The 12145-nt window shown below is 44.0% G+C and overlaps 1 protein-coding gene across 3 annotated transcripts in view; it reads left to right on the top strand.

Annotated features, from left to right (window-relative positions):
- The window catches only part of abcf3 (ATP-binding cassette, sub-family F (GCN20), member 3), a 96922-nt gene that overhangs the window by 17075 nt on the left and 67702 nt on the right, over positions 1–12145 (top strand). For all 3 annotated transcript variants that reach the window (XM_052017860.1, XM_052017862.1, XM_052017861.1), the window contains 2 exons: positions 2574–2718; positions 7382–7458. In XM_052017860.1, coding sequence (XP_051873820.1) covers positions 2574–2718; positions 7382–7458 — 222 coding nt within the window. The remainder of the gene's footprint in view (positions 1–2573; positions 2719–7381; positions 7459–12145) is intronic.

The raw sequence follows: 12145 nt of genomic DNA, 5'->3' as shown, positions 1-12145 counted from the left end.
GGCCGCCGACAGAGCCTCCTCTTCGTTCAGGACAAGAAACTTGCAGGGTGGGCGGCATCGACGGGCCTCCGCACCCCACCTCTGATGGTAGAAGCACAGCCGGTCACCCATGTCGTTGTCTGCGTTCCTGGGGCGTGGCTGCTCGGTTGCTGGGGCCGGGCGAGGCGGGCGTTGGGCTCGCGGCCTGGTGATTTGACTGACGGACGAACCGCTCTCGCGCTTGGCCCTCCACAGGACATCTGCCCGGGCGGCCACCTCACGGGGGTTGCTGAAGTCGGCGTCAGCTAACAACAAGTGGATGTCATCGGGGAGCTGTTCGAGGAAGGCCTGTTCGAACATCAGGCATGGCTTGTGTCCCTCGGCCAATGCCAGCATCTCATTCATTAGGGCAGATGGGGATCTGTCCCCCAGGCCATCCAGATGAAGCAGGCGGGCGGCGCACTCACGACGGGAGAGGCTGAAGGTCCGGATCAAAAGATCTTTGAAAGCCGGGTACTTATCTTCCTCCGGAGGCGACTGGATGAAGTCTCCAACCTGGGCGGCTGTCTCCTGGTCCAGAGAGCTAACCACATGGTAGTACTTCGTGGAGTCGGAGGTGATCTGCCGAAGGTGGAATTGCGCTTCGGCCTGGTCAAACCAGACGCTGGGCCGAAGTGTCCAAAAGGTGGGCAGCTTGAGGGCCACTGGGTTGGCTGCTGCACTGTCGTCCATTTCGCGGGTCCAAAAGCCGTTTGGACCGTCGGGGTCACCAATGTAGCAGTTGCTACCGTGGAATAAAACAAGACTCTACTCGGAGGATTGCCAAACAGAACTGGTTTATTTTCCCGCCTTGCGCGGGCCCTTTAAGGGAGAATGTTCCCGCCCAAAACAACCGGCAATGACGTAAGTCCTACGTCATCAGGACTCTCCCGTGCGCGGGTTCTCCCCGTCGCTCGGAAAGACGAGGCCCGCCGCCATCTTGGGCCTCGTCACTCCGACGCCGCGCGACCCGACTGCCGAGCCGGTTCGCCCGACTAGACGGTGAGTCGCCACAACACCAGGAATTTGATCTTGTGAATCTAGGCTGGGACTCCAATGCAATGCTGAGGGTGTCCTGTAAGAGATGCTGCCTTTTGGGTTAGACATTAACCTGATATAAAAGATCCCATGGCCATAGTGGTCTTAAGGGCCTGATTTTGTACTGTGTCTGTATGAAAAGTGATTAAGTATATAGAAACCAAAAACTGAAATGGTTAGGGAAGTGGAGGGTCATATTTTCAGAGACTTAACATGGGAAGTGTGTGTGGGGGGGGGGGGGGGGGGGGAGAGGTGGAGTGGTGAGGAATGAACTACTGAGCTGTGAAATTGTTATCATTTGGAGCCCAATATGTTCAAATTTGAATTTTAACTAATTTGATGTAGAATTTTTAGGAATTAAAAATTTTCAAAGCTGGACCCACATCCTAGACGTATTTACAGTGCAGTAGCAGTCTGTGGCCAATGCCAGCTCAGTTGAAAGCAGGACTCTGTCCAACTATTTGTCACAAGTTAATGGAATAGTTTGCTGCCAGTGGTCCAACTGACTGTCTGGCAATGCTTGACAGTTTGTGTTATGTTAAGCATAGTTGGACTGAAGCTGGTGCAAGACAAGAGTAATATGATCTGGAAGGATGTACCTGCTCTTTGCCATGATGGACAATGATTAGTTTGGCAACTTGCATATGTTACACTTTGTGTTGATGAATATGTGCTATGCAGCTGTCATGTTCAAATCGGAGCACCCACGATGGATCACCAGTAGATATTTGTACAAAATAAGAGCTATATAATCTTGCTGCAATTCAAAGTTGGTGAGGAATACACCTTGAAACGGTTCAGAGCCTTCCCTTTTGATTTTGTTCGAGCTGACATAATTTTGAAAATATCGGTCCTGTTTCTGCCAGGACTGACTTTGCCCTTGTAACTTGAGTCAATTTTTTGTGACAAATGATACTTCAACAAAACCAGTGCCTTCAGATATGGCAAGAATGTTTGTTGCCATCCAAGGACAGTTTGAAGTTGCACTAAGTAATGGCACATGGCCAAATATTTTTAATGAATTGCCCAATATCTATTCTTAAAAAATAAATGTCACGCAGTTTTCTTGCATTTTATTGATCACATCTGTACTATCAGTTTTTAGCTTGAGTACATTTTCTACAATGATGGACCCGCGCCCTCTAGTACTGTTTTCCACTCTTTTATTAGTATCGGAAATGTAGCCACCAGCATTGTGTCTCCGTGTTGTACAGTGACAGAGCTAAGTACAACAGTGCAGCCCTTAAGGTACATAACTCAAAGTGGTCTCTAGTGGGCACAGTGAAAGTTTGGAAGAGTAGTATTTGTTGTGGAGCTGATGAGTTTTTTCCACAGCTTGTGAATTTTTCATCTGTCTAACATTACACTACTGAAATCCAACGGGCATGCCAATAATTTATGCCCTTTTGTGCCTCAGCTTTTAATGGTTTGTTTTATAATGTAAAATATGCTGTCTGTGTGTTGGCGTTTTCTTGGCTTAAAATGGTAAATTGAGAGCAAGATCTTGTTTTCTTCAGGTGTGCTGGACAGCAGTGCGGCTGATTTTGAATCTGTTGACGAGATTTTTGAGGCAATTGGAGATGTTCTTCAAGAAGTGTCAGCCTCAAAAAATGAAGATGATGTGCGTGAGATTTGTCAAAAAATGTTTAATACACTTAAACTGTGAGTAAATGTTTTCATTCTAACCTATTGTTTATTGATGTTTTGTTTAATGTTGTAAGTTATTAATCATTGGAAATTAAACTTATTATTAGTACCTCTGAATAGGAATATCAGGCTTACACGCAAGCAAAGATCATTACCCCAGTAGGTAATGCGGCATATCAAACTTGCCTTTATTGTGGCTTCCTTGAGGGTCACAGTGCACCACAAACTGATAGAACGTGCCTTTGACCTGTGATTTTGTCACTAGCTTAAAATTGTGTAGAACTGAGAAATTGCCAATAAACTCTTAGCCATTCCTGCAGAAAATTTATAATATTTTTAATCAATTACCCAATATCTATTCTTAAAAAATAAATGTCACACAGTTTTCTTGCATTTTATTGATCACATCTGTACTATCAGTTTTTAGCTTGAGTACATTTTCTACAATGATGGACCCGCGCCCTCTAGTACTGTTTTCCACTCTTTTATTAGTATCGGAAATGTAGCCACCAGCATTGTGTCTCCGTGTTGCCACATAAAAGGGTATATAATTAGCTACATTTCTCACAAAGTGTAAAATATCATTGGAAGAACTATGGGGAGTGTGCTTAAACAACTGTTTTTTAACTTCTCTAACGAGATGTTGGTGTTGCCAGCGAGACCTGCATTTGTGGCTGCATTTCTAGCTACTGAATGGTAAAAGTATGGAATTGGGTCTGCTGGCAGAGCGGCCGAGGTGTGGGCCAATGTAAGTGAAGCGACGGAGCAATATGGTGAGGTTCAGGTTTGAGAAAAAGCTGACCTTGGGTGTAGAATGTAGAGAGATACACTGATATATTGGAACATGTCTGTATCAAGAAAGAAGTAGTTTTTAAATCTTTGTTGGTCATGGATAAAGTACCAGAAAATTGGACGATAGCTAATGTTGTTCCCTTATTCACAAAGGGCAGTGGAGTTGAGTCAGGAAACTATAGACCAATGAGCCTTGCATCAATAGTAGGGAAATTATTTACAAAAATTCTAAGGGACAGGATTTATGTTCACTTGGAAAAGCAGGAACTGATTAGGAGGTCGACATGGTTTTGTGCAGGGGAAATCCTATCTCTACAGTCTGAGTTATTTGAGGAGGTAACTAAGAAAATTATGTAGAGCAGTAGACATTTACATGGACTTCAACAAAATTTTTGGCAAAATCCTGCATGGTAGGCTGGTCCAGGTTAGGGTACGTGGGATCTGAGGTGTTGGCAAACTGTATCCAAAATTGCCTTGGTGATGGGAGGCAGACGGTAATGGTTGAGGGGTATTTTTCTAACTGGAGGTTTGTAACCAGTAGTGTCCTGCAGGGATCAGTGCTGGGATGATTGTTGGTTGTCATTTCTATAAATATTTTGGACGAGAATGTTGGTGGATTGATTAGTGAGGTTTTTGACGACACAAAAATTGGTGGTGTAGTAAACAGTGAAGAAGATTGTGAACGGATGCAGAGGGACATGGATCACTTAGAAAGTTGGGCAGAGTGGCGGCAGATGGAATTTAATCCAGACAAGTGTGAGGTAATGCACTTCGGAATGTCAAACACTAACAGGATGTTTACAATAAATGGCAGGGACCATAAGAATGTTGATGTACAGAGCAACCCTAGAGTGCATGTTCATATCATCTGAAAATGGAGTCACGGATGGACAGGGTAGCGAAGAAGGCATTCTGCATGCTTGAGTTGGGATGTCATGTTGCAGCTATAGAAAACATGGGTCAGGCAGCGCTTGGTGTATTGTGTAGAGTTCTGGTCACCACACTGCAGGATGGATGTGGTAGCATTAGAAAGAGTGCAGAAGAGATTTGGTATTGGTTTATTATTGTCACTTGTACCGAGGTACAGTGGAAAACTTGTCTTACAAACCGATCTTACAGGTCAATTCATTATACAGTGCAGTTACATCAAGTTAGTACAGAGTGTATTGATGTAGTACAGGTAAAAAAAAGTACAAAGTGTCACAGCTACAGAGAAAGTGCAGTGCAATAAGGTGCAAGGTCACAACAAGGTAGATCATGAGGTCATAGTCCATCTCATTGTATAAGGGAACTGTTCAATAGTCTTATCACAGTGGTGTAGAAGCTGTCCTTAAGTCTGGTGGTACGTGCTCTGAGGCACCTGTATCTTCTACCCGATGGAAGAGGAGAGAAGAGAGAATGTCCTGGGTGGGTGGGGTCTTTGATTATGCTGGCTGCTTCACCAAGACAACGAGAGGTAAAGACAGAGTCCAAGGAGGGGAGACTGGTGTCCGTGATGCGCTGGGCTGTGTCCATAACTCTCTGCAGCTTCTTGCGGTCTTGGGCAGAGCAGTTGCCATACCAGGCCATGATACATCCTGATAGGATGCTTTCTATGGTGCATTGGTAAAAGATGGTGAGAGTCAAAGGGGACAAACCAAGTTTCTTTAGCCTCCTGAGGAATTAGAGGCGCTGGTGAGCTTTCTTGGCCATGGCATCCACGTGGTTTGTCCAGGACAGGTTGTGGTGATGTTCACTCCCAGGAACTTGAAGCTGTCAACCCTCTCAACCTCAACACCATTGATGTAGACAGGTGTATGTACACCGCCCCCTTTCCTGAAGTCAATGACCAGCTCTTTAGTTTTGTTGACATTGAGGGAAAGGTTGTTGTCATGACACCATTCCACTAAGCTCTCTATCTCCTCCCTGTACTCTGATTCATCACTGTTTGAGATACGGCCTACAACGGTGGTATCATCTGCAAACTTGTAGATGGAGTTAGAGCAGAATCTGGCCACACAGTCATGAGTGTATAGGGAGTAGAGTAGTGGGCTGAGGACGCAGCCTTGAGGTGCACCAGTGTTGAGAATAACCGTGCTGATTTACCAAGAATGGAGGTGTTACTTGTAAAAGAAATTGGATGGGCTGAATTTATTCTCATTGGAATGTCCTTATGAGGGGTAAATAGTTGGTCTTTTAGTTGGATATGGGTGTCTGAAGCTAGAGGGTGTAGGCTTAAGGTGAGAGGGGAGAAATTTGAGGAGATCTGAGGGGCAAGCTTTTCACACAGGATGTTGGTTATCTGGAGTAAGCTGCCTGAGGAGATGGTGGAGGCATATGTAATTACAATGTTTAAGAGACATTTGAACAGGAAATGAGTAGAAGGATACAGGTCAAATGCAAGCAAATGGGATTAGCGTAGATAGGCATCACAACTGGCATGGACAAGTGGGGCTGCATGGATCATTTCTGAGCTATAAATCTGACTCTCAGTATGCTGACCAACATTTGGGAAAGATTTGAACAGGCTATGGTTCCACTCTGTACCAAAGAGAAGACCAGAAACTTAATTTTGAGAAGGCTTAATAGATATGGTGAAGCTGTTTCGATGTGTGGATGACCCCACAGCAACAAGCCATAAATATAGAATTGTCAGACCTGCATCATTTAAAGAATTTAGCAATCTTGTTTTGGCATGGTGAGATTGTGGAAGTTGTCGTCACTAGATGAAGCAGAGAGTATTGATGCCTTTAAGGAGAAATGATGCATGAGAGAGGAGAGAGATATGACAGGATAAGAAGAGGCAGTTTGGGTAGATGAGCCTCATTCGGAGAATAAACACTGGCTCAGAGCAGTGATCTTGAAGAACGTTTAAGTAATTCTGTGTAAGTGAGCTGGCGCCAGTGTTTGTATTATATGGAACAATTTAGCATAGGAACAGGCCCTTCGGCCCACTGTGTCTGTGCCGATCATGATGTCGGTCTGAACTAATCCCACCCGTGTGCACTTGGTCCTTATCCCTCTATTCCCTATCTGTTCATGTGCCTGTCTAAATGCCTCTTAAATGTTGCTGTCATGTCTGCTTCCACCACCTCCCCTGGCAGTGAATTTCAGGCACCTACTATTGTATGTGTAAAAAGAAAAACTTGTCTCTCAGATCTTGTTTAAGCTTTCCACCTTTCACCTTAAACCTCTACTCTCTAGTAGTTGATATTTCTACCCTGGGGGAAAAGACTCTGTCTGTCTGTCCTAGCTATGCCTCCATGAAGTTTTTCTATACTTCAGTAACCTCGCCCCTCAGTTTCTGACGCTCCAGAGAAAACAATTCAAGTTTGTTGAATCTCTCCTTGTAGCTAGTGCGCTTCAATTCAGGCAATATTCTGGTGAACCTCTTCTGTACCCTCTCCAAACCCTGCATGTCCTTACTATAGTGTGGTGACCTAAACAGTAGAAAAAGCACATGAGTGAATCCCAGTTTGATCAACACGGAGATCATCAATGAAAGTCTTAAAGACTCATGGCTCCCTTTACAGGTGTATGAGTCATTCATGACAAAAGGCTCTCACTAAGAAATATGTCTTGTAGCATTGTAGAGCCTTTGACTAATTCGGGAGTTGGTCCATTTATAAACTAATATAACATTTATAAAACCATTTGGCTTCTACAAACACTGACGCACATTTTGGGTATTGACTTCTTTTACCTCTTTTGATGCCACCTCATATTACAGAAAATTACTTACTCATCACTGGCCTTTTGTTCCAGGTCAGAACTTATAATCCACATGAAATTCTTCATAATTTACAAAATCATCATAGCGTGTGAGTAGTTAGTCCATGACATATTGCCTGTAAGAGCCAGCCAGGCTAAAAGCTAGTGTAACACTTTTTGTTATTTTCCTTGCCAGCAATACATCCAACTCCTCAAAATCAAATGTGCTGCTAAAAGCGCCGATACAGCTATCGAAAGTAACTAGCAATTCAGGTAAGTAACACTTTCAGTGCTCATTTCTTGAATGTTGTAGAACTTTTATTTTTGACCTTCATCGCCAACTCTGTTATTCATTTTCTCCCTTTTCTTTTTGAAAGCATCATTTTAATGTTTGCAAAAAACCTCACTAGTGTTATCTCGTACATCTTAATAATGTTCTTTCTGTGTAACCCCACCTTCGGAGGATTAGCAGGTCATTGTGATGTGGCAGGCTCGGTGATGATCCTGATCACTCCAGTTCCATGTAGAAATCTTGTGAATGTTGATGGATAAGGGTTGGGCACACAGTCCACAGCTGATGTTTGCCATTTCTGTCCTAGAGACTCCATATAATTTTTGGATCTATTTACTGTGACTGGTGAAATTATTACCTATGCATCTCAAATCTGGCACCTTTCTGGACAGATTTAAAGTGGCATCTAAGGTCCTTTTATCTGTGTTCTCTCTTGAACCTCTCATTTCATAGATGTTATGAACAAAGGACTATGTTCTCCCTCCTAGCTGTCCCATTAACCCACTGACCTGATGATCTCATTTAAGAAGCAGATACAATAGCAATGAGGCTGGTATATAAACACATGAATATGGAGGAATAAGGGTCATGTACAGGCAGAAGAGAATTTGTTTAATTTGGCATTGTGTTTGGCTCAGACATTGTGGGCCAAAGGGCCTGTTCCTGTGCTGTACTGTTATGTGTTCTGCAGCGTACAGGCTGTACTCGGGTAACGAATAGGTTCCATTTTTTGCAGATGTCCAAAAGTCAATTTTGGTATTGGTTGGAAAATACACAAAAATCACCTGATTATGATAACCACACATCCACAGTATTGTAATGAATGGCATCAAAAGCACAAACTGATAAGAAAGAACCTACTAAAAGTAGAGAGAGAGGAAACTTCTGCCACTTGTAGGAGCGAATGTATGAACATACGTCTTACTTTTGAATTTAATAATGATATGGGAGCTCATTCATATGTGATGCCCATAAATTGGGCTTTTGTAACCAGGGGACGGCCTGTACCTGCAGGGCAACCTTGGCATCTTCCTTTGAGTGCGATTCCTTTTATCCTATCCACTCCTCTTGCACTATCCCTGCAGCTTGATACTAACTTGTTTTCTCTCCTTTCCAGTTCTTATGAAGGGTTTTTGACCTCAAATGTTAACTGTTTCTCTTTCCACAGATGCTGCCTGATCTGGGTATTTTCAGCATTTCAATTCAGAATTGCTTGTTCCCATTGGAGTTAAATAGCCACATTCCTACCACAGGATGTTTCCAAGCAAGGGCTTGGAGTTCCTCAGTCACCGTGCAGTTGTGAACTTGTCATTTTTGTAGAGTGGGGGAAGTGATGTTTGTGGATCTGGTCATAAGCCTTTCACATCAATAAAGGGAGATTGGTACCAATCCAATATGTTATAACATTTACAGCACATGTTACCATACAAGAATCGAGAACCGCGTCCCTGCTTGATGATTTCTCCGCAGGGAACCCAAATTCAATGTCCCTGTCAGTATCTCATCCTGTTCTGATGAAGCGACTCAGAACTGAATCATTAACTCTGTCTGTTTTTTCACAGATGCTGCCTGACCTGCTGAGTATTTTCTGTTTTAATTTCTGATTTCCGGTATCTGTAGATTTTTTTTTTGATTTTCATCCCTACCATCTTGGTGAGATTGGTATGTGGGAATGTTTTCAAGGGGTAAATTGCAAAACCATCCAGGACAATGAGCACTCTTAATCAGCACCCCATCCACCAGCTCATAAATATCTACTCCTCCCACTACTGATGCTTCATGGCTGCAACGTGTATCTGCAGAAAAAGTCAGGCATTTCAGGCTGTGCTGGCCAAACTTGCCAGCTCCACTGCTTGGATATAAATCTCTTTCCAGAAATCTATTTGTCAGAATCCTAGAAAATACTACTTAAGGGAGTATGTTCACTACAGATTCAAGGTAAAGCATTCCTTTAATAATTTTTTGGTACATTAATCCAATCATTTGAGATGGGCCTTTAAAATGGCCTGTCTAAAGCCAGAGTACTGGAGAGAGGAATTCTATTTGGGTAAATTGCCATGTATGATATCTGGTACCTGGCTTTTTATTGGGTTGCTGAAATAGAAAGTGCTCTCAGAACCACTAATTTCTTAATAACTCCAGCATTCTGGAGGATGGATATTATAAAAGCTGAATTAACAGGCTGAATGGGCTTATTTGTTGCTTTTGCAAGTATTAGTTGAGGTCCTATGTGCTGCTGACCAGCACAACCTATTTTCCTGTTTTGTGGTTTGGTGGTTTATTGATCTGCATTGTATCTTGGAGAAACAAAGGACTGCAGATGCTGGAATGCAGATGAAAAACACTATGATGCTGGAGGAACTCAGCAGGCCAGGCAGTATCCGTGGAGAAAAGCAGGCGGTCAACGTTTCCATAGAACAATACGGCACAATACAGGCCCTTCGGCCCACCATGTTGTGCCGCCCTTCAAACCACACCTAAGACTATCTAATCCCTTCCTCCCACATATCCCTCTAACTTAAATTCTTCCATATGCTTATCTAACAATCTCTTGAACTTGTGCAATGTATCAGCCTCCACCACCACCCCAGGCAGCACATTCCATGTACCAACCACTGTCTGGGTGAAAAACCTCCCTCTGACATCACCCTTGAACTTGCTACCCAATACCTTAAAGCCATGTCCTCTTGTTTTGAGCATTGGCGCCCTGGGAAAGAGGCGCTGGCTGTCCACTTTACCTGTTCCTCTCAATATCTTGTATACCTCATGTCTCCCCTCCTCCTCCTCCTCTGCAATGAGAACAGCCCCAGCTTCTTTATTCTCTCCTCATAATCCATACTCTCGAATCCAGGCAGCATCCTGGTAAATCTCCTCTGCACCCTTTCCAACGCCTCCACATCCTTCCTATAATGAGGCGACCAGAACTGGACACAGTACTCTAGGTGTGGCCTAACCAGAGTTTTGTAAAGCTGCATCATTACTTCGGGTCAGGACCCTTCCTCAGGACTGAAGATAGGAAAAGGGGAAGTCCAGTATATAGGAGGGAAAAGCAGAGCAGTGATAGGTGGACAAGAGAGGGGAGGCGGGGTGGGTACAAGGTGGTGAAAGGTAGATGCAGGTAAGAGACGGTGATGGGCAGGTGCGGGAGAGGAGGGGAGAGCAGATCCACCAGGGCATGGGTCAAAGGTAAGGAGAGAAAGGAAAAAAAGGTAGAAAAAAAAGAGGCTAGGACAGGGAAGAAAAGAAGAGGCATGGTTGGGGGAGGGGGGGCGGGGGGAAGGTGGTGTTGTGGGGATTACTTAAAGTGAGAGAATTCAATGTACATGCCGTTAGGCTGCAAGGTTCCAAGACAGAAAATGAGGTGCTGTTCCTCCAGTTTGCGCTTGGACTTCTCCTGGCAGCGGAGGAGGCCGAGGACTGGCATATCAGTGATAGTGTGGGAGGGGGAGTTGAAGTGACCGGCAACGGGGAGACGCAGATCACGGTTACGGACAGAGCGCAGGGGTTCTGCGAAATGGTCACCTAGTCTGCATTTGGTCTAACCAGTGGAGAGGAGACCACACTTGGAGCACCGAATGCAGTAGATGATGTTAAGGGAGGTGCAGGTGAATCTCTGTCTCACCTGAAAGGACTGTTTGGGTCCCTGGATGGAGGTGGTGTCGGGGCAGGTGTTGCACCTATGGCGGGGGCAGTGGAAAGTCCCTGGGGTGGGGGGGGGAGGAGTGAACTAGGGAGTCGTGGAGAGAGCAGTCCCTGCGAAAGGCAGAAAGGGGTGGGGACGGGAAGATATGCTTGGTGGTGGAGATGGCGGAAGTGGCGGAGAATGATGTGTTGGATACGTAGGCTGGTGGGATGAAATATGAGGACAAGGGGGATCTTGTTGATCTTTGTTACTCCATTGGGGTTCTGGCCCTACTGCTTGTTTGACATTATTGACCATTGCCTTCCATGCTACAAGTTAGGCTGCCAGATCTGTAGTTCGTTATGGTAATTGGTTTATTATTGTCACATGTACTGAGATACAGTGAAAAACTTGTCTTGCATACCATCCATACAGATCATTTCATTACACAGTGCATTGAGGTAGTACAAGCTAAAACAATAATAAAACGCAGAATAAAATGTTACTGTTACAGAGAAAGTGCAGTGTAGGTAGACAATAAGGTGCAAGGTCTTAACGAGGTAGGTTATCTTCTCTCTCCCTCCTTACTGAAATACTGGGATCACATTTTATACCCTCGAATCTAACTTATAGAATTTTGAATAATGGTAATGCATCGATGAACTAACAGTGCATGTAGAGATAATTGGGTATGACTTGAAAGCCATTTTGGAGACATGGTTACAAGGAACTAAAAGCTGGGAGCTCAATATGCAAGGACTTTTAAAAATGATACTTGGGAAAGAAAAGGTGGTGGGGTGGTTCTATTAATAAGGGATGAAATAACTAGTTGTGAGTCAATCTAGGCCTAAAAGATATAATGTTCATTTAGGCAAAGGTAACACAAAAATAGCAAGGGAACGAAGACATTGGTGGGAATAGTGTACGAGAGCACAAGAAAACTGTAGTTCTGCTGTAGGATAGGATATAAATCAAGAAGTAATGGGAGCGTGTAAAAAGGGTGGTGCATTAATGACAGGAGATGTTAATCTTCATTTAGTTTGGAT

This window comes from Pristis pectinata, chromosome 6 (genome assembly GCF_009764475.1).
Source record: "Pristis pectinata isolate sPriPec2 chromosome 6, sPriPec2.1.pri, whole genome shotgun sequence".
Taxonomy (NCBI): Eukaryota; Metazoa; Chordata; class Chondrichthyes; order Rhinopristiformes; family Pristidae; genus Pristis; species Pristis pectinata.
This window is presented reverse-complemented; position numbering and strand designations above follow the sequence as displayed.